At 38.8% G+C, this 23952-nt stretch overlaps 1 protein-coding gene across 1 annotated transcript in view; it reads right to left on the bottom strand.

The window, feature by feature from the left end:
• The window catches only part of LOC136866831 (ATP-binding cassette sub-family C member 4), a 288334-nt gene that overhangs the window by 58584 nt on the left and 205798 nt on the right, over positions 1 to 23952 (bottom strand). The window contains exons 15-16 of the mRNA XM_068226858.1: positions 9450 to 9556; positions 2928 to 3051 (exon numbers count right to left, since the gene is read on the bottom strand). Of these exons, the coding sequence (XP_068082959.1) occupies positions 2928 to 3051; positions 9450 to 9556 (231 nt within the window). The remainder of the gene's footprint in view (positions 1 to 2927; positions 3052 to 9449; positions 9557 to 23952) is intronic.

Raw genomic sequence — 23952 nt, 5'->3', positions numbered from 1 at the left:
CAGGAAATTGACCGTACTTAAGAACTTTATGCGGGTTATTTGTAACTAGGAGGTCAATTCCAGTATGGCTTGTATATTTAAGTGTATGAACACGATTAGTTGCAGCAAGCAGTAAGATCGTCATGTCAACGGAGGTAAGTAGGTTGCTGATTCGTTCTGATTTGCCAGCCGGAGCTAAGATATTTGAGTTAAATTCACCAAGAAGTAGTATATGCTCGTAGGTTGGTACTAGTTTTAGAAGGTCAGATTCAAGGTCAGAGATATTAGTAACATTCGGTGGTTTATAGACAACTCCTATCAATACTTTTTGACGGTTAATTATGGTCTCAGCAAACATATATTCCGTATGTGGAGTGATGCCAGATGATGATTTGATAATTATTCTACATTTAATATCATCTCTACAATATACTGCTACACCACCACCACGTCTGGCAGTGCGATCATGCCGATAGAGAGTATATCCTTCTAGATTTACAAGGGTAGAGCTAATTTTATCGGATAACCAGGTTTCAGTAATACACATAATATGCATGTTATAGGTTGATATTATCAAACAAACTTCATCTACGTGACTGAGGAGTGAGAGAGAATTGATATGGCAACACTGTAGACTTCGCGAGAACTGAGACAGAGATTGTTTCAATAGCAGTTCAGTAGGATGAGGGTTGGGTGCAGTTGGTGAAGGTACACGAGGGTTATTTTCATCTTGGAATACACTCGGATCAATGACATTCAGGAACACATCATCTACCGTAACAGTAGTTTCAAGGACACCAGCTGCTGACATGTTTAAAGGGTATTTGACACATTCCTGGAACAAACACTGATAGCACACACACACTGACAGACACATGCAGATAATTAAATACACATAGCATATGTTTGAACATTTCAATAGACTAATAATAATAATAATAATAATAATAATAATAATAATAATAATAATGATAATGATAATGATAATGATAATAATGATAATGATAATGATAATGATGATGATAATAAAAATGACACTAACATACAGTTTAAGAGTTAGTCTAGAGTAGGGTTTTGCTAAGATGCTGTACTGCCGGCGAGCATTTCAGAAATAAGTAGAAGAGGAAGAGTTTGTATGTGTGGGTGGAACTTGTGAATGCTATACGACTATTTTACGAATTTGTTACAAATGAAGAAATCACATTGGAAGAAACAGTTGAGGAACTAGAAAGCTATTTCACAGTAGAATCTACAGACACAGGGTGAGATATACTACACTATGGTATTGTTCATTTATTTGAGAGAGTTCAGTTCATCCATTGTTGTTATGTTGTGTCTGGTTTCCCCTCTTTTTACAACATTGCGTCCCTGTATGGTCCAGACATTTCTCACTCCAAATTTATCTACAGCCGCCTTTAATATGAGAGTCCGAGCCGCAGTCAGGTCCTCCCTGATAGTGATTTCAGTGCCTGCTAATCTGCGCTTGTTACAGAAGACTTCCTCCCTTTTCCTATAGCTTACAAATTTCACTATTATAGGGCGTTTCACTCCCAGCCCCGGCCTGCCAACACGGTGAGACCTATCAATATCCTGCATGGCAATGTCAAGGTCAAGTTTATCTTTAAATAACCTGACTGAAAGTTTGTCCGTATTCTCATTAGGTGATTTGGGAATTCCGAACACATGCACACTTCCTCTACATTGATATTGCTCAAGAGCATCTGTACTCCTTTTGAGTTCATCCTGCACTGCTTTCAGTTCAATTTCCCTATTTTTAATATCAATTTTAAGTTCATTGATAATCTCAGTGTTGAAGTCGAGGGTGGCCTTGAGTTGTTCAGCCACGGCCTTTGTGACACTTTCAGTTATTGCCTCAACGATAGCCGAGAGAATGTCTTTCGACTGTAGAGCTTCCCTTACCTGGTGAACAATGCTGTCCGCAAGGGTAGCTTCACTACCGCTGCCGGCTGCAGGCCCCGTCTCGGTCCTGGTTCCCCGGCTGGCCGCATTCCTCTTGTCTCTTCCCATACTTAAATTTTGTTTATATTTGCAAAAATCCACTGCACAGCACAGAGTGATGTCATGAAGTAAACAACACACACTTTTTGAAGTTGAAATTCACTATTTTTGTAACGAATTACGCCTTTACTACACCTGCCAATGATCGAAAGCTGGGAGCACACACACACAACACTAACAGTGTTCCGCCATTCACATCATGATCATCAGTATCATCTTCCTTCCAAGTATTGGGCCATGTGTCCCATTACAGTCTTGCATTTTTCTTTTTGCAAGACTTGAAAATTATAATTTCATTATTATGTGGCATAATTCATTCATAACAACCAATAAGACATTTAATTTAAATGGGTGTTATATCATACTATACTCTATACAAAAGAAATAGTAAATAATGCACGTTCGAATTTGCTGCACTTATATACGGATGACTCACTCTGGTGATGTCATCACGAAACCAATTCCTCGTATGGGACATTGAGAGCAGCCTCGGAGTTGTAGAAACTGATTCTCGCGATTCCAGGTGCCATTCATGCACATCACTACTTTACGGTACTTCTTAGACATTTAATTCCTGCTACATACGTTTTATTTTCCTCTTTCTTTGTCACTGCCTAGTTTGTTTTGGGGGCTTCTGGAGTTAAGTATGAAAAATCTAAGGCATTAAACATCTAAAAGATATTATTTTAAATTCTTCTTGTGACAAATATCTGAAAGTTTAGTTCCAAGAAATTTAAAATTTACAAGGAGAAGTACATGCAAATTAAAGATTTCTTTACTCTATTGTTTAAATATTTCACATAATGGAACATAATCCTAAAATGTTCTCATACCCAGTTTAAGCAACATCACTGCTGAAAAATGTATGAAATGTTATTTCTATAATACCTAAATGTTATCTGTACATCAGTTAAAAACTTACAACTTACCTCCCCCAACAATGAAGTAGCTTATAACCAAAGCAACAAGAAACAATGTATTGAAGACTTCAAGCCAAAGGCCGACTCCGCTGCTAATAGCTTGTATAATTAGCTTAGATGCATTGTTCCGATCCTGTAGGAATAGAGATAAAAACTTCAGTTGTAAATAAAGTATACTACATGAATGCCTTCATATAAGACCATCAAGTTGTTTTCCATACTCCTAATTAACAAGATAGGCTACCACCACCTTATAGTACTGCGTCAACAGTTATCGTGATTAACCTTGTAGGTGATTTATTTTAGCTAATGTGTACGCTTGGTTTTGACTGAATATTTTTTTTTAGTCTCACCTTCATGAGTGTACATGTACTGTATTATACTGCATAAATTGTATATTCAGTAAAATTTATTGTGAAGAATAAATACTACTGTATGTCGTCATCATCAAATAAAAATTAGAAAGAAAAGGTAAGACATGTTGCTGTTTTATTAGCAATAAATTTCAAAGATATGATGAGCATTCTAGCAAGGGCATTTGACAAAAATAATTTACACTGCATTTCTAAAATCATGGAAAAAGGCTTTATTAGATGTACAGGAGTGCACTCAGTTATAAAAGTAAAGATATCTATCCAACGGCATGAAATGAGCTGATTTTAGTGATGATGACTACTGAACCTACCTCCATAATCTACTAGAGCAATCAGAAGGTAAAAATCTTGGAGAATAAAAATAAAAATTGTAAGAATAGACTAATGATGTTGGGACATGATATGGATAACACTAACACACAAAGAAATTCTTTGAGCAGTCTCTCAAAAGAAATAATGATAGTGATGATATTGAGGGAGGGAGCAATGTACTGAGCAAGTTCACTACATGGTGCAGATGTGTAGCTGTAAATTTGAATTCAGGAGTTGGTTGGCTTGAACCCCACTATTAGCAACCCTGAGGATGGTTTTCACGGTTTCTCATTTTCAGTCCATGAATTTCGGACCGGTACCTTTAATTAAGTCCTAATTAAAAAGAACTCTCAGTCGAAAGTGACATAACAAATAAAACTCTTGCCCGACTATCACTTGATATGTTATCTGGTTTGTAAGCGGAGTATTCATCACTGTAATCTATTTCTGAATCCGATACTCCCTATAAAATATCCAATATCATTGAGCCGGCGTAAGGACATGTTTGTACAGTAACACAAACAGTAACAACACAACAGACTGGTGCACTCAGCACCCGGCACATCGAGTGCTTCAGTAGAGGTCATGGCAAGGAGAAACCACTCTTTATTTTTTCTTATATTAAAATTGAAATTCCTGATACCGGTAACTGTTGCATTCTAGTGGATACTAGATAAGCTATTACCTCCATGCAAGGGGTGCGAACCATATGGGATACATGTAGCTGCCTGTATAAAAGCAAGTATCCCGTACGGGTATAGTGTTGAAAGTGTTAAGATGACATTCTCTGAAATGATATTCAGATATCTCCCGTGAAAGTTATTCAGAAGTAGCAGAATTTACATGATATTAGTGTGTGTTGATTTTTTCTTATATTGAATTTGTTACTCATTATACCAGTAGTAGAATTATGATTTTATAAAGATGACATTCGGTGAAAGGATGTTTAGATCGGTGGCAGTGATTCAGAAGCCTTCAATGACAGCTCCAACAAAAGTTATTTGAAAATTAGGTAGGATTTAAATGATATTTCAGTGTGCTTATTTGTTTCTCAAATTAAAATTATAATTCAATTTAAATAAGATTATTATTTCATGAAAATGACCTTCTGTGGAATGATGTCCAGATCAGTGGCAGCAATTGAGATGCCTCTAATGAAAATGTTTAGAGAAGTAGGTATTTTTTTTTTTCTCAGTTTAAATTTCTAATTCATTATAAATAATATTATGATTTTACAACACACTTTTTAAGCTTGATTTAATATTTTTAAATGAAAAAGGTGGGGGTCATCTTGCATTCAGGGTTGCCTCGTATTCAGAGAAATGTGGTAACTAACTAGACTAATGTGGTTGAGCTTGAAGTCTTAAAATTGTGACACTTAATGTAGTGAAGTAAAAGTCAAAGTGCCTGTAAAGAGGTGATATACTGCTGTTACCATAAAACATGCACCTAAATTAAAAAACTAATCACACATCAAAAAGTAATTTTGTCCATAAGTCATCTTGGTGATGTTTTGTAGACATGATTTTGTACAGTGGAATTTAACATTCCTGTTCAAATGTGGTGGTATATTTGTATGTATAATGGGACCAATCAACAGCAAAACAGGCAGAGGAGGAACCTCTTATTTCTTAGTTCCCAGCAGATGTGGAGGTGGAAGAGGTCACCAATTATACTCTGAGTCTAGTGCGGGAAACTGCATATCTCACGCTGTATGTGCCGCAGTGAATGGCTCCAGGACCATAGCATGTGGGTCACTCCCCAGCAAGTTGTGATCCACCTTAAATAAACTCATGTGTATGGCATTCTCTCCTGCTGTTCCTCTAAAAGAGCAACAGTGATGGGATAAGGGTGATGGAAGCAGGTTTGGGTAAACTGGAAGCTTCTCGTCTGCACCTGCACATTGGCAGCGGATGTCCGATGGTCGCCTTCCTGAGACCCTATGACTACTCAGGGATCTGGTCCTGCATCTGTGACTTGAAAAGGCCTATTTATGACCAGCACTGCCCACCCTGAACAGGGAAGACCCTAGAAATGTGGGCTAAACATCAGTAGCCACTTTCAAAACCTGTCTGGGAAACCACACTCAGAGGGTTACTCCAACTTGTGGTCAAAATCATGAAAGAAAAAAATCTACATTCATCACTATTGGTTCATGGAGCATCAGAACATTATTAGACAATGATAACAGACCAGAAAGAAGAACAGCTCTTATCAGCCATGAGCTAAAGAAAATCAGCATTGATGTCATCACCCTGAGTTTAAACCAGATTTGTGGGAGAAGTAAAAATCATCAAGGTTTCATCAGGCTACTCCATCTTCTGGAAAGGAAACAAGGAAAATGAACGTCACATCCATGGTATGGGTTTTGCAGTAAAGACCAAATTGGTGAATGATCATCGTCTCAATCCCATCACAGTAAATGAAATACTCATGACTCTCCGCATACCTCTTGCAGAAGGCAGATTCATTACTCTCATCTCCTCATATGCCCCCATTCTTAAGAATGACAAGGATTCTAAGAACTACTTCTACCACCAATTGAACAGTCCCTACCAAGGTGCCTGCTACAGACAAGCTTGCACTACTAGGAGATTTCGATGCCAGAGTGGGGAGGGACAACCTCTTATGGAAAAATGTCATGGGTAAACATGGAATTGGTAACTGCAATGCTAATGGTCTGTTACTACTTGGCCTGTGTGCTGAGTATGAGCTCTTTATCACCAGTACCCAATTCCAACTGCCAAATTGCTTCACGACCACATGGATGGCACCCACGCTCTAAACATTTGTATATGATAGATTATGTTATCACCCGGCAGTGCAACAAGAATAATGTCCTAATCATAAAAACAGTCCGGAATATTGATGACTGTTGGACAGATCATAAACTTCTTATTAGTCGATTAAGGATTACCATCCATAAAAAGTCACAAACCTTCTTCACAAAACCAAAAAGGATGAAGTTCAACACCTCTAAGCTTCAACTTCATAGTGTTGCCAAAGAATACCAAAACTCTGTTCCAGAACAACTAACTCACAATCCAATCAACTCAAAGGATGTAGAATGTGAATGGACCACACTTCAAAATATCATTACAGAGTCTTCACAGAAAGTCATTGGCTATGAGGAAAGGAATAGACAAGACTGGTTTGATAATAACAATGAATAAATCTTGAACCTCATCAAGGCTAAACAGGATGCCTATCTATCCGTTTCTCATGTTCCATCCTTCAGAGAGAAGAAAATGCATTTTCAAGAGCCAAAACAGAAGTGTCAGTCTGAAATCAGGGAAATAAAGAACAACTGGTGGCAGCAAAAAGCAAAGGAACTTCAGAAATTCTCAGATATCAGGAACTTATGCAACTTTTATGCAAGACTGAAAGAGCTGTATGGTCCTGTCTGCTCATCGCCAGGAACTCTGAAAACTGTTGATAATACCACCATTCTTACAGACAGCCAGGGGATCTTGAAACGATGGAAAGAGCACTTCAACTCACTCTTGAACCATAGTTCTGCTGCTGCTGCTGCTGAAGATTTTCTTCAACATGTTCCTCAACATACTCCCCAACCTTGGATGGACATTCCTCCAACCTTCCAAGACCTTATCAAAGCTCTCAGCAGAATGAAAACAGGGAGGGCTCCAGGATCAGACAACATTCCTCTAAAAAGCAGGCTTTTATATCTGATTCTTCTAACCTGGGAAACCAGAAATATTCCTGCTGCCATGAAAAACTCCAGAATAGTTCCAATCTTCAAGAAAGGTAAACGCAGTATCTGTAGAAACTGTAGATATCCCTGCTCTCCATAGCTGGAAAAATATTTGCTAGAAACTTATTGAATCAACTTCAGGCTGTTTCTGAGAGGTTACTACCTGACTTTCAGTGTGGGTTTCATGCCTCTCATGGTACAATTGACATGATCTTCTGCACAAGATAACTCCAGGAGATGTGCAGAGAACAAATGACACCTCTGTTCTTAGTGTTCTGTGACCTTGAAAAGGCCTTTGATATGGTTCCACGAAATGTTATGTGGGCGGTTTTGAGCTGCTTTGGATGTCCCAAGCATTTTGTTGGTCTGATCCAAGCTCTCCATGATGGTATGGTTGGTCAGGTACTGTATCAGAATGATATTTCAGAAGAATTTCCAATCACACATGGACTCAAGCAAGGATGTGTACTTGCAGCTACACTTTTCGCCCTGTACCTGGCAGCTATGCTTTATGAGACAACACCTGCAAACAACACAGGTGTGAAAATGAAATATCGGTATGACATGGGGCTTTTCAACCAGGACAGACTTCGTTCCAAAAGATTAACCTATTCCACCCGGGTCACAGAATTGCAATATGCAGATGGCAATGCTTCTCTAGCCCATACACCAGAAGAGCTTCAACAATCTGTCATCTGCTTCAACAGAGCTTATGAACTTTTTGATCTGACTGTCAAAGCATTCAGAAGACCCAGTGCTTAATCAGCCTACTCCTGGACCCCTACCCTCCCCCCCCAGGATTTTGATATCACCATATCTGGCACAGCTCTTGAAAGGGCGGAATACTTCTCGTACCTTTGGAGTATTCTCTCAATGCACTGTACCTTTGATAAGGACATGGAAAACAGAACACAGGCTGCCCATGTTGCCTTTGGACGTCTCTCGCATCGTGTATTCCAGAACAAAGATCTAAGTATCCGCACAAAAATAATGGCAAGTTATGAATCTCATTCCGTATTGACGGTTATCACTTTACAAAAGAAAATATTTATAAAATCCTCCTATCAAGTCAAGTTTGACTTGTATTGATCAAGTCAAGTTTGACTTGTATTGATAGGAGGATTTTATAAATATTTTCTTTTGTAAAGCAAAAATAATGGTGTACCAAGCTGTTCTTATTTCTACGTTACTCTGTGGGTGTGAAACCTGGACCCTATATCACTGGGACATCAAGAAACTGGAATGCTTTCATCAACAAAAACTTAGATCCATCATGAACATCAAATGGGATGACTATATAACTAATATAGCACTTCTCGAGAAAGCAAACCAAAACAGTATCAAAGCCATCATCGTTGGTCATCAGCTTGGATGGGCAGGCCATATCCATTGTATGAGTGACAGCAGACTCCCTCGTCAAATCCTGTATGATGAACTCGCCACTGGCAAAACGACTCGTAGTGCTCCTCTGAAGCGATATAAAAACCAAAGTAAGCAGACCATGAGAAGAATAGATACAAACCCAAATACTTGGCATACTCTTGCATTGGATCACCCTCGCTGTCATGCTACCATCTCAGCTTCAGTTGCACAGTTTGAGCAGGAACATCGAAGACAACACTGCCACGTCCCCCACCTTCCATCGGATGCAATGTGTGGCCACATATTTTATGCAAGAATTAGTCTGATAATCGATCAGCACCACCTTCATTGTGTTGGATTAAGGATTGCAGAACTGCAGGCGAGAAATGAAACCTCAGATATGAGTATTGGCCACCGCTGCCGCTGACAGGACCAATTGAACTAGGGGAACTCATCTCAAAAGATTGGTGGTGAGATATCTTGAAGGTAAACACAACCTGGTAAAAACATCGGAACTTGAAGAAGAATGTAGATATGTAATGTAGAATGGAATAGTACTTTGAAAAGAGGAGTCTAAAACAGAAAGAAAACTTATGATTGAAGAATGGATGGAAATAGAATTATTATTTCATAAATGATGTATGAGTACTCAGTCCCACACCAGTCCAATTGTTCTGGCACTGTTTGGCAGGCAAGCAAATGCATGAATGCATTATGTGTAAGTCACTTTTCTCCAATAAATGTTATAATAGTTTTGCTTACTTTTCTTACCTGAAGGTGATAGAAATTCTCTTCCATGATATCTACAGCCTTGGATGCTTGTATGATTGTTAGACCATTTAGTGTTTCTGTTACATGAGAATACACTGGACTGCAATCTGAAAAACATAATTTTGACTTGTTTGTTATTCACAGTATTAAATATGAGATATTCAGAATCAAATATGCATGTATAGTGAACATGCAGAGCTGTGAATTACTGTGTAAGCATACATGGGTAGAGTACACATAAAAGAAAGGCATGGGTCAAATATCTCCTGCTGCAGCCTTTATCAGTGTAGGATGGAACCGTGTAACCCTTTTATGCTGTCCACGTGTGCTTACATGGTAAGTCACTGCTCCCTGTACATAGATATTTTGCCCCAGTTAGTTTTCTTACCAGAGCATTTAAGAATCAAATATACTCTAATTACTTTCTTCACTATGTGAAAGGACCATAGGAACAACAAAGACTTTAGGATGCATACCTCAAATTAGTGATATTTTGGTTTAAGTGATTAATATAAAAATCAAGAACAAGATGATTTGTAAAGCTCATTCAAGGTGTTTGTAACTAATTTTGAGATGGTAGTTTGCTTCAAAGCCTTCCAAGGCTTTGCAGTGAAAAGAAACACATCCAGGATTGAAACTTTAAATTATGATGGATCCTTTCCAGCATCCATAAGGAATACAATTCTCCACACCAGGCTCTTCCTACAAAGTGACTTAGAGGAGTATCATCATCATTTTCATTTCCCCTTCTCCAGTTCCTGCCAGGTCAGAGTGTTGATGGCACTTCTCCACCATTGCCTCTCCTTCCATCACTCCTCTTCAGTAATTGTATTCCAGTCCAGCCTTCTTTTTCTTATACTGTTCTTGACAGAATCCATCCATCTTGCCCTGGGCCTCACTCTTGCCCTCTTTCCTTCTATCTTAGTCTCCCACACTTGTTTTGTTATCCTTCCCTTCTTTATCATCACAACATGTTCAAACCATCTCAATTTGTTCTTCTCCATCCTATCACTCAGTTTTTCTACCCCTATCTCTTTCTGACCTCAACATTTCTTACTCTGTCTCTCTTTGTCTTTCCTACCGTACTCCTCAGAAACTTCATCTCACTGGCCTGAATTTTACTCTCAAGTCTCTGATGCATTCGTTAATGTAGGGGTATAGTACATCTTGAACATCATCTCTTTACATTTCATATGAACTTCTCTCTTCCACACCAGGTTCCTCACATTCTGGTAGGATGTATTTCCTGCTTGTGCACTTCTGCTGATCTCCTTATCCAACCTTGTATCTCGCATTATTTCACTTCCCAAATATTTGAAGTATTAAACAACCTCTCAAGGTTTTTTGTCCCATGATACTAATGATCTCTTTTCCTTCTCTTGGCATCACAACTGTTTTGCTCTTCTCCAAACTAATTTTGATACCATGTTTCTTAATATTGTCATTTAAATCCTCCAGTTGGATTTGCACTTCTGTATTGTTGATTCCCCATATCACTATGTCATCTGCAAACAACAATATTTTCATATCCCCTCCATATGTTGCCTTTTTTTCCTTTAGAATTTCATCCATAACCATTATAAACATACGTGGAGACAATACACTTCCCTGTCTTAGTCCAGTTTGATTCCTAAAGCAATCTTTGCTCCCCACTGGAGTCTGGACACAACTGAAACAATTCTTATACATTGCTTTCATTAGTTCTCTTGATTGCCTTCCACATCTTTTTCTTTCAAGGGTTTCATACACACCTTTTCTCTATTAATACTATTGTGTGCCTTTTCTAGATCAAGGAATACCATCACCAGTTCTTTTCCATATTCCCACTGTTTTTCCATCAGTAATATCATGGTAAATATAGGGGTCTATTGTTAACCTGCCCTGTCAAAATCCATACTGCTCTTCTTCTAAATTTCTTTCCACCCTTCCTCTCATACTCCTTTCTATTATTCTCCCCAATATTTTGGCTACTTGTGACAACAGTGTAATTCCTCAGTAATTGTCACATACCTTCCCGTCACCTTTCTTAAATACTGGTATACTTACACCTTTACACCAATCATAAGGTACTTGCTTTTCCCTCTATATACAGCTTAGCAGCCTATTGGTCCTGTTGCCTTTATCATTTCCACATATATTTCACCCATCCCTGCTGCTTTTCCTCTTTTCATTTGTTTAACAGCCATTTCCACCTCTGCCATTGCAATATCAATCTCCATTTCTGAATCATCCTCATATACCACTACACTTTTTTCTGCATCATTTTTCATTCCACCTATTCTTTATCTCCTCTGGGTCTGTTATTACATTTCTACTTTTTTTCTTCACTTGTTTTGTGTAGTTTTTCTTTTCCCTTATTTTTTATCAATCCATACAACATCCTTTTTCCATCATTTACATCATTTTCCAACTCTTGCGTGAATCTCTCGCAACATTTACGACTTTTTTACACTTACCTTTAACTTCCTGATATTTAATCTTACTTCCCTCCTTCCTATCTCTATCCCATTCTTGCCATGCTTTCTTCTTTTGTTTAACAATCTCCTTCACCTTTTCAATCCACCAAGGTGTCTCCTTTTCCTTTACTCATGCTGAAGTTCTGCCACAAATCTGCTCTTACACAGCTTACAAATGTGTTTATAAATTTGGTCCATTCTTCTTCTACATTTCCTATTTCTGATATAGGGATGTGCTTTTTTAATTCCTCTTGAAATTGGTCCTGAATTATTTTATCCTTTAATTTCCATACTTTTATTTTCTTCTGTCATATCTTTTCCCCTCACAATGTTACCTATTTTCAATTTTGCTACCACTGCTCTTTGGTCTCCATTAAACACCTCACCTGATAGTGAAACATCCACTAACAGTTTATGATTTATTTTCTCAAAAACTGTTTTTGTCCTTCTTTCACCCCAGCCATATCTAGTGATCTTTCTACAATTCTTATTTCTAATAAAAGTGTTACCCACAATCATTCCATTTCTCTCACAAAAATCAATCAACTTATCTCCCTCACTGTTTCTTTTTCCATACCCAAATGGAACAATCACTTCATCTTTACTAATTCTGTCATTTCTAACCTGCGCATTGAGGTCTCCCATGACTAACACTTCCACAACGGTGATTACTTCCTTGAGTGTCTCCATGAATTCCTCTATATTTGCCTCACTGTTTCCAGTTTGGGAAGCATAAACTTGGATGAAATCTTTCATTCCTTCTTCCATCCTCAGTTGCACTCTGATTATTCTATCGCTAACATAGTCTACTCTATCCACATTTTTATCCAGGATTTTGTTAACATTAACTCCTACTCCATTCTTTGCCCCACCTCCTGCACTCCAGTATAGGGTGTACCCTCTACTCATCCTCTTCATCCCATCATTGCAACATTCTCTTTCTCCATAAAGTCAATCAATTCCTCTGATTTTCCCATCCAAGTCACAAAATGTATTACTCCCCCCTTCATAATATTAACCACTGGTTGCCTACTTATCACAGCTCCCCCAGCACAAGAACTGTGCATCACTTTTAGCAGAATACACCTTAACCTTTTCCGAAGCTGATAATTACCACCACTCATTTTAGGCTATTATAACGATGGGGTTGCCACTCCCAAAGGCATTTTAGAGCTACTGCCAGCAATTATTCAGGTCCCCCTTACATGGGGAACAGACACCCTTGCAGCCATCCCTACAGATAGGGAATCTGCCACTTGGGCGACTGCCCTAAATGCAGATCAGTATTGATTGATTGAATATGGAAAACAAACGCTGCTGATGATTAGTGTACTCGTACTCCTTCTGCAATCTCCACCATTCTGAAGTTCATGTTCTCCACTGTAGATTCTGTTGAGGTCTTCACTTGTAACCCTCAGTTTGGACCCTTACCAGATGCTACACCCCAGGTCAGTGTGCTCTGGGACTCACGGAGGCAGGGGCTCCACTCCCTGGGCAGGGCTGCCTCCGAAGAGGGCCCCTGCCTGTTATCAGAACGTGAAGGAGTACCTATATAACCCCTAAATCTCCATAGGTTGCAGCTTGTTTATGCAGTTATTGTGTAGAAATTCAAACTGCATGTTCCTCAAATAAACTTACCATGGGATGTACAGGAAAATAATAAATGATGATCTTCCTATTTTGCATCCAGAGCAGCCAACCGCTGTCAAAAAAGATCTGAGGTCATCCAAGTTTTACAGTTGGCATCATAGGCATTTGGTAATGCTTCAATCTATCAGTTATAAACATTAGTAAGGCAGAAATTTACAACAAACTGATATCTCTGGAATTAAAGAAAACTGTAGGACCTGATGGTGTTTCAACTTACCTGCTCAAGTACTGCTCATTTATTTTATGTGAAGCACTCTTTTATCTGTTCAACTTATCATTAAACCAAGGCATTTTTCCAGTGGAATGGAAGAAAGGATTTGTTAGTCCAGTTTTCAAAAATGGTAATAAAACTGACATAAAACAATATAGACCAGTTATAATTTCTTCTATATTTTCAAAATTTTTGACTCAATAATTCTTAACAAAATCACACCTCTCTTTAGAAACATCATCATTGATGAGCAGCATAGATTCTTTTCAGGACGGTCAACCTGTAGCAATCTTCTTTTATTCTATCAGTTCCTCTTGGATGCAGTAGAGAACCACTCCCAAGTGGACTGCATTTATACAGACTACTCAAAAGGTTTTGACACTGTCGACCACGATATCTTGCTGCAAAAACTAATGGGCTACGGAATTAATGGGCCTCTCCTCTAATGGTTTGAATCATATCTTAAAAATCACCTGCAGATTGTTAAAATAAGGAATCATTTTTCTGCGCCTATTATTGTTACCAGTGGAGTTCCTCAAGGGTCTCACCTTGTGCCCTTACTTTTTACTCTCGACATAAATGACATTAAAAATATACTTAAGAATTCTGAATTGCTTTTGTTTGCTGATGATGCAAATATGTTTATGCAAATTAATTGTCCACTTGATTGTTTAAAACTTCAAGAAGATTTACATCATCTGGAAAAGCACTGTATTCAAAATGGGTTGAAACTAAATCATGAGAAATTTAAAATAATATCGTTTTTTAAAAACAAGAAGAAAATATAATTTCAGTACAAATTTAGTAATAACAACATTCTAACTCCTGTTTCACAAGTTAATGACCTTGGTGTTTTATTCAGTTATAACCTATCGTTTAATGAACATATTGAAAATATTTGTAAAAAAGCATTTCAAAGATTGGGTTGCATTACTAGATATTCTAGAGAATTTTCAAACTTAGCTACCTATCGATTGCTGTATGTATCTATGGTACGCCCTATACTAGAATACTATACATCTGTTTGGAACCCTTCTCATCAGACCTCTATCCATAGATTAGATTCAGTACAACATAAATTTCTTTGTCTATATTCATTTAGAGCAGAATTCTCATATGATAATGTTGATTGTACATCCCTACAACAGTCCTTAAGGGCTGGTTTACACGGGTAGAGTAGCGAGGCGAGTAGAGTGGATAGTAGAGCTACTAGCATCGTGTGAACGACTGGGATAGTAGCAAGTAGAGTAGAGTAGCTAGTACGCAGTAGAGTAGAGTGGGTTTCCGCTGTGGTAAAGTAACTCTACCACTATCCTACCCCCTCCACTGGAACCGAGCTCCGAGAGCTGGCGGAGAAGGTCGAGGATGCTCGATTTTTCAGTTGGCGCGTCATTCGCCTATTCCACGTGTGTACTGATGGTATTCCGCTGAGTAAACTGAGCATTTTTGTGCGTTTATTTGGTGGCAAAATCAAGTGTACGGAAGAAGAAACGTGTAAATTTGTAGAACTGACAGTGATAAAAGAATGTTTATGGAACATAAACAGCATGATTTACAGAAACTAAAATATGAGACGGGCGGCGGAAGAGGACTTGATTACGAAAATGGGTAAAGAGGGTTTTGGTTTTATGGAAATTAAACAGAATTTTTTTTTTAAATACGATGTACCTACAACCAAGAACTGACGAAAATTCGTAAATCCAAGAAGTCTGGAGGTGGTGCCACCGACATCTACACTCCCTCTCTTAAGTGGTTTAGTAAAGTATAATTTGCAAGGCAATACTGAAAGCCGTCTGCCTCTGTGGTGTGGTTAGTGTGATTAGCTGCCACCCCCGGAGGCCCGGGTTCGACGACTCTGCCATGAAATTTGAAAAGTAGTATGAGGGCTGGAACGGGGTCCACTCAGCCTCGGGAGGTCAACTCAGTAGAGGTGGGTTCAATTCCCACCTCAGCCATTCTGGAAGTAGTTTTCCATGGTTTCCCGCTTCTCCTCCAGGCAAATGCCGAGATGGTACCTAACTTAAGGCCACGGCCTCTTCCTTCCCTCTTCCTTGTCTATCCCTTCCAATCTTCCCATCCCCCAGCAGGGCCCCTGTTCAGCATAGCAGGTGACACTGCCTGGGTGAGGTACTGGTCATCCTCACCAGTTGTATCCCCCGATCCAATGTCTCATGCTCCAGGACACTGCCCTTGAGGCGGTAGAGGTGGGTCCCTCGCTGAGTCCGAGGGGAAAAATCAACCCTGGAGGGTGAGCAGATTAATAAAGAAAGAAGAATATTAAAAGCCACAACGTAACATTATAGCTCAGTGATATTAAGGGGAGGTACACCTTTGGAGGTCAAACAAATGCAGGTGTATTGTCCTATAATGGAGAACAGACCTCCCTCTTTTCGATGGAAGAAGGATTTACAAAATACCTAAACCTATAATAGTTTCAAAGATGCAACAACAAATATAAACAAGTGTCAGCTGGATTGTCCCTTTAGATGAAGGTTTCTCAAGTTTCAGTGTTACACAGCGTGTTCATCATGTGTCTCGATGTGTTTAAGTTAGACAATGATGCAGGACTGTGTACTTTAATCATATTAATAACATACATAGAGATCTTCTACCTCGTATCACTTGACAATGCCATTAATTTTAAGCAATAAGTTAACAGTAATGTCCACAACAAATAGAATAATTGTCATATTTTGTTTAGAATATCCAAAATAATTATTGTTTACAGTACAATGTCAGGTCTTGAAACTTAATCTCTACACCTGGGCTGTACAAGCAATGAACAAACGAATTATATAAATAGATCAGTAATTGGGGTATTTATGGCAAAGAAGCTACTACAAATTAGGCCTACGCCAGCGTGATTTACAGTGTACTGATGGCTATTATCATTGGCCAAGAACTTCAGTCACCTCAAGTTTAAATCTCGGTGTTACTGCATTTCTCATCACTGTTTTGTGTCTTTGAATTTGTGGTGTTATAGCATCTTATAGTGTCTGGAAGTTATCAGGCATCGATCTCATACACTTTCTGTATTCTTCTTTATACTCTGTAGCAAGTTCTCTCAGAATTAATGTTGATGCCCCGAGTGTATCTCTCCTGTGCCAGCTTCTTACCCATTCCCTTCTTTCCTCATTTGCTTCTTCTAATGCTTCACTAACCTCTTGCATTAATATGTTTGCAAATGTCTTTAAACTCTTCGTTACGATGTGCTTGCGTCTTGACATGGTGCTACTACTCTACTCTACTGTATGACTCTACTCCCGTATGAACGATACAAGTGTCAACTCTACCAGACAGTGGTAGAGTAGGGTAACGTGGCTACTCTACTATCTACTCTACCCGCCTCGCTACTCTACCCGTGTAAACCAGACAGACGCTCAAGGTTCAAGAATACATTGTCTACAAATTGGCATAGAACTAACTACGCATTCAATGGGCCAATTGAACGAATGTCAAGATCTCTAAATAAAGTGGATACTGATATATTTAACTGCTCATTGTCAAAATTTAGAAATCACTTACATAATCTCCAGAACTGACTATTACTTTCCTGTGCTTACTTGTAATATAACCTGTGTATATATCTGTATATATTTTTCTACTTATACTCCATTGAACTTTCTTTTTAGTGTGTTTTGTTTTGTCTATTCTTCTCTACTGTTATGTAAAATGGTATTACCGTTAATAAAGTATTATTATTATTATTATTATTATTATTATTATTATTATTATTATTATTATTATTATTATTATTATTATTATTATTATTATTATTATTAAGGAATTTTAGATTCCCCTATCACAAAGGGGTGGAGGAGTTTCTCAGCGCCATCAGCATTGTTTCCCAAAATTGCTGTAAACGCAATTTTGCTGTGTTTCCCATCATGGCATTTATCTTTCTTGAATGCCAAAATCTTGCTGGGCATCACACTGAAAAACAGTCCAATTTTGTCTAGGTTAAAAATGTTCCTGGATTTGTATTTCTTAGTCAGCTCCTGCAATCATCCATTGATCCACTCTTTCCACAGTTTCATCTCTAACTGCATTTTGATTTCCCCACAAACAATATTATACGTTAATGGCTTAATATTATCCTCTGAAAAGATTTGAACATCAGTAATTCTGAACTGTAGTCAAAACTATTATGCATTTCACATTATCTAAGACATATACAAAAAGTTTCAACTCACCTATGAAGGCGTTGGTCCACTGATTTGGGCGATAACAACACTTCCATTATTTCCTTCTTTTCCTAAATCTGTCAATCCAGTCATTGGATGCACTGAAATTTACAATGCCAAGAAAGTTTACCACTTTAAGCATTTTTTTCTTTAAGAGCACATCACCAATTGGAATGTCTTTTACTATATTTTCCAATTCCTCATATTTGGAATATGATGCATACTTCTTTCTTTTCTTTGTCAGCATTCTGAAGCACTTGATGATATGCTTCTTCTTTTTTTCGCCATTGTGTTCAGTATGATGTGGATACAGAGAGCTGGAACTCACGTGCCAGTGCAATATGTGTTCCGCAAAACAAATCAACCTTTTCCAAGATTTGAACCTTCTCTTCCCTAGTGAAAGCTTTCCTTTCCTTCCTTTTTCCTCATTATTAGCCAGAATGGCAAGCACCAACAATAAAGCAATAACAAATAAGGATAAACAAACAACACGACAAGAAGATTGCGGCAAATGACTTTGGCCGCTCGACTTGGATAAGAAACAATAAAAATACTGTATATACATGAATGATATGCACAATCAAATCATCTGTGCACCCTAATTTAGAAGAGAATTTAAAGAAAATAAAATTGGTTTACTTTGTGTTTTATTTGCAAGAAATGTATCAGTACTCCAAAATGAAAATATACATTTTTTGGGTAGACAATCTGCTTTTCAGAATTGTTGCATAGCTTCCCCTGATATTTGTAATCAGCTAGTGTCACCTAGGTGTTGTCCTAACGTGTGTGTGCTGTCCGGTTTGGTCTCGAAACATTATAGCATGGTGTATGGAAAGTGGAATTGAGTGCTCTCTCGTACTTAATAGGCAGTGGCAGCAGGCTGTACTAGTGTTGCTATGGCAGCTTTGCACTACTTGCGTTAACACAATAAGTGAGCATGGAGTACACTAAAGAAAAACTGTAAGATGTTCATTTGTGATCACTACTGCATCAAAAGTCTGTAGGTACAACAAAAATAGAGTCTATGCTGTCCAAACTTGCGAAAAATATATACCTCCATAAAAATGTCTACCGATCACAATTTTTCTGAGATGACCTCTTCTGCAGTATCCATTATTCGGGAGATAGTGGGTTTGAACCCCACTGTTGGCAGACCTGAAGATGGTTTTAAATTTCTTCATAGGCAGAGGAAGTCGTGTCTCATAGGCCTGTTGGAGCATCTCTTGCTTTTTCTTATATCTTTGCCTTCTTACTGGCAGCATTTCTGCGATTGTCTCACTGTTTTCGGAAAGTGTGTGGGTGATATAAAGCCACTTTTCTCCCTTCACGATCTTGAGTGAACGGATGTTTTTAAAGGAATTCACTCCTATTTAACCATCATTTCAGTAACAGCAGATTTGTTCTTCCAGTCTTCAAAATCATTATGGTTCGAGGATTAGTTCTGGAATTCCTGATTATTGTTGGCCATTCACTCGGAACCCAGATTGTTATTTTATGGTGAGCCACTTGAATAGAGGCATGCATTGAATCCACTGGCATGTACGTGTGCCCTGGAACAAGATACGTCATTTTGATCACTTGTAATGTTGTGCATTTCTGCAACACTTGGCTGAGGGTGTATATCACCTGCTTATTCTTATTCTATTATTACTACAAGTTGTTTTACATCACACTGACATAGACAGGTCTTATGGCGATGATGGGAGAGGAAAGGGCTAGGAGTGGGAAGGAAGCTTCTGTGGCCTTAATTTAGGTACAATTCCAGCATTTGCCTGGTATGAAAATGGGAAACCACAGAAAACCATCTTCGGGACGGCCAACAGTGGGGTTCGAACCCACTATCTCCCGAATACTGGATACTGGCCGCACTTAAGCGACTGCAGCTATCAAGCTCGGTATTCTTATTCTGTCCTGGACAAGGATCACAATATCAATTTAAGGTAGTTATTTCATTTCTCTTATCAACGTCATGAATGTATTTCTTAAGACCGCTGCAATCTTCATCAGGCCCTTGTTTTCCATCGCATTCTCCCCAGACACATGAAAAGCCACTTCTAGTTGAACTGTCATAAAACATAAAATGTATTCAGCATACCTCCTACTGTAATACAACAACATGCTGTCTCCCACCGGTGTACTGAGTACCTTCTGTAGGTCAAATGAAGTAGTAAGGATACTGGAATCTTCTGTATGTACCTTATGATTCTGTAGGAATATCTCTTCTACATGTTGCTTTTCTTTAAGCTGGATATCAAACTCTGATCTTTGTTCTGCAGTTACGCTGTTTTCTGGCACATTTTTATACCTTTCGCAAGTAGAACATTTGTTTTCCTTTTGACTGTGAAAGCTGATATTAAAGGAAGTATTGAATATCTTCTTGTACACTTGGACACTCACGGGATCAGTTGCTTGCTGTCTGAACTGTCTCTACACATTTGAAATTTTTTCATTTCAGCTGGAAGGTACTTTCGTACTGTACTCTTCCTGCAATAATGTGAAGGTACTGCGGGCAACCACATAACGAATTCCTTTACCGCTTTTACACTGCTATTCTTGCTTTTGTTATGTGGCTCATGGTGACAACACATATCTGGCTTACCAACAATTAAATCTGTTGAATTTTTGACAGTGTATATAATAAGTTTCTCGGTTATCACAAACATCTTTAGAAAAAAAATCTTAAACACACACGCATGCGCTCTCCATTAAGTGGTAAAATGTAGTGCTTTGTTTGCAATTTCCTACTCTTGGTTTTTTCAATTATTCATCTTTTACAGGCGTCAACTTTACATTACTTAAAATAAAGTTTATTTTATCTAATCCAGAAGAAAGGTTCTAATAGTCATTAAAAATTCTCTTTCTATCCTCTTCTTCAAATTTGCTGCATTCGTTACTGCAACTTTTCCCGACACATGGATCACCTGACACATATTTTTGACACTTTCTTGCCCCTAGGCGACAGATATTCCAGACCAAGCAGACGGTTCTTCTTCTGCAATTCTTTCTTAGGGACTGATTTTCCTTTCTCTCCCCACTACGCTCTACAATTAGAGACTCACGGGTCATGGTTGAGTGTGATGCTTCATCTGAATCTTGGTCAATCACCTCAGGTAGTTCCAGAGCCATTGTCGGGTGTTTATAATTTGAACCACTGCAAGGTACGAATGAATCTTGTCTCTTGTCTTCCAGATGGGGACGAACATTTTGAGTTTCATCTTCCAGTAGTCAAATTATCCGCTTCTCGAAAATCGCTCACATGAATCATCGTCAGACCATAATTAGGGCACATCTCATCACTTCCCAACATAGGCACCATTTTACGCTCAAACACATAGTCGAAATTCGTAATTTCATTACTGTCACTACTCATGTTCCACCAAAATACTTGTAGAAAAGAAGTAGTAATTCGAACGTTACTTTGGCTTTTCTCATGTTCACAGTTTGTTTCAACATGCTCAGCTTCCTCGAGCTGATCAATTGAATCTCTCAGTGCAAGCTCCACCAGTCTTCTCCCTCTGAATAACGACATGCTGAAATGTTTCTGAAATAAAGAAATAACCGAAGTGAACACTCATCTTTGATTAGGCACAAAACCGTTTTTATCCTTACACTTTTACTTTCATTATGAGGCATTGGCAACTGGCATTAAAAATGATGTAGATTTGTATCATAATTATTAAAAAGCATGCACATACCTTAAATTATCATTAAAAGGATTATCACCATGTACAGGTAATGTCCGCCCCTTTATTTGTTCTATGTAATATTGTCAAATCTTGCTCTATAGTAGTGAACTGATGACCAGTTGCACTCATATGTTGGCCCATTGAGGAAATTTTTTGTGCCTCTTGACGATGACGTGCTCAAGATTTTCCTCCCCATTCCACTGCCCCATTCAACCATCCACATGGATTTTAATTATTTTAACTTTTTAAATTCACATAGATTTTAAGCATAACAAGGTACTTATTAAAATGTTTATAAGAAGATAAATATACTTTGTAATTTCACCTAAGCATTGTAATACAGCTGAAAATATTCCGAATGGAATGAAACATGTACTGTAAATGATTAATTGAAGATAGTATGCCTCTGAGGAATGTGTTGTATTAGGGCTATGTCAAGAATGTCGGAGACCTGTCCGACGGGTGCTAAGAATGTGGGTTCCTCTGGGGCTGTTACCATGTATTCTTGGATTATCATATGATTATACAGTGTTGTACCTTCAGCGTTAGGCATCAGGCACCCCCAGCTATCATGCTTCAAGTTAAAGTCTTCTCCAAGTATTGTGTTTCTGTTGAGCCTTAATACAGTTTCAATATTTTGCATGTATGACATTAATGAGTGTTCCTCGCACTAGCATGGCAATTCCACCTGCCTCCAGTTCGACCAGCTCTGTTAAGTCTAGCTCTATATGTTTGATGTCTTTCCTCACCAGAACTGCCACCCTTCTGACTTGATTAGCCTTACAAGTAACAAGTAACTATTCTCATTTTGGTTCCGTATTGAAGTTAATGTATATCTCAGATATTATTTTAATATTTATAGATACACCTGTTCAATACAATACAATATAATCCACTATTTCATGTGGTTAAAATTTATACATAATACATAAAAGTCAATGGTACATGTTTCACCCTTTTTTACGGGCATCATCAGCCATATATCAAGCTTAAAAATGAATGGATATGGAATCTTTCTAGTCTTATAAACTATAGAGTAAAATATTGGACAATGATTTCATAAAATATTATACTATAATATCTAAAATAATGATATTGCACAGAAAGTATGTTAAAAATACTGTGAATTAACAGTTTTTGAAGATAAAATTCCTTATAGTTAGCCGCGTGTTTTCATCCGCAGTTAGCGCACTTAAAGTATGCGGGGTTTCTGCTGTTGGGGCAGTCATGAGACAAGTGGGAGGCGGCGCATCTGCGACATCTGGGATCCAGTCGGCAGGCCGCCTTTAGATGTCCGTGCCTCTGACACACTCCACATTGGGGGCCAGTGGCTGGGGGGTGGTATGGCTCGACTGACACCAGCATAATACCAATATAATGGTCCGTTATTGGACACCAGCATATTCGAGAGCATCCACATTCTCCTCAGGTTGTCCGCTCCTGGGGTGTTTGCCTCGGCAACCAGGAGGAGGCAGCCTTTGGCTGGCTATTTCCTGTTTGCATCCATGCCACTTAAAATGGTGGGATACCCTGCAATTGCATTGCAAGCTGGATTTCCTCCGCATTGTATGTGTTTATCGGCATCCTCACCACAAAGCGCTTCATTGTGCTGTTGGGCAATATCCTTACGAATTTGATATTTAGCCCGTTCAACACTCTGATAGCAATTTCGTCATACCTGTCATATTTGGACATGTGTAGGCAGACTGCTTCATACGCATCTACTCTCGGCCTAGAGAAGTAATAATTTCTCTGCTCATGAGACAGCTTTTTGAGGAGCTCCATTTCAATTAACTTTGTGTTGTTAGTGTACACCGTAAGGGGTGGGGGGAGTTGACCCCTTACGGGTGGTTGTTTTTGTTGGTTGTGGTTGTTGAGGTAGTTGCTGCCATGTGTGCCTAGTGTGTGTTATGTTCTGTGGCTTTGTGGGTGGTAGCTGAATTGAGCCAATAGATGTGTCAGTAGAGCTATCAGCTTGGGTACTCGGTTCATGAACCCCACCTTTCTGGGCCTTGCAGCTCAGGGGCTTGGGTTCTTTCCCCTTCCCCTTTCTCCTCTTCCTCCCTTTGGCCTCCTTGTAGCCGTTGCCCTGGTTTTCCGGCTGGGTAGCTGGGTTCAAGGTTTCGGTTGCCCCGTGCTCACGCAGCTCCTCTCCCTCTGAACTTTCAGAGTCGGCTTCCTGGGATATACTTGACAGGTCCATCATCAGTGTAGCCTTGTCCGAGTCAGAGTCCGATTTACCGGCTTGCTCGGGGGGGCGGGGGGGTGGTTGGACTTTAGTTGGCGCCATCCGCCGAGTCCAGTTCTTTTTGCCCT

This window comes from Anabrus simplex, chromosome 3 (assembly GCF_040414725.1).
Source record: "Anabrus simplex isolate iqAnaSimp1 chromosome 3, ASM4041472v1, whole genome shotgun sequence".
Taxonomy (NCBI): Eukaryota; Metazoa; Arthropoda; class Insecta; order Orthoptera; family Tettigoniidae; genus Anabrus; species Anabrus simplex.
This window is presented reverse-complemented; position numbering and strand designations above follow the sequence as displayed.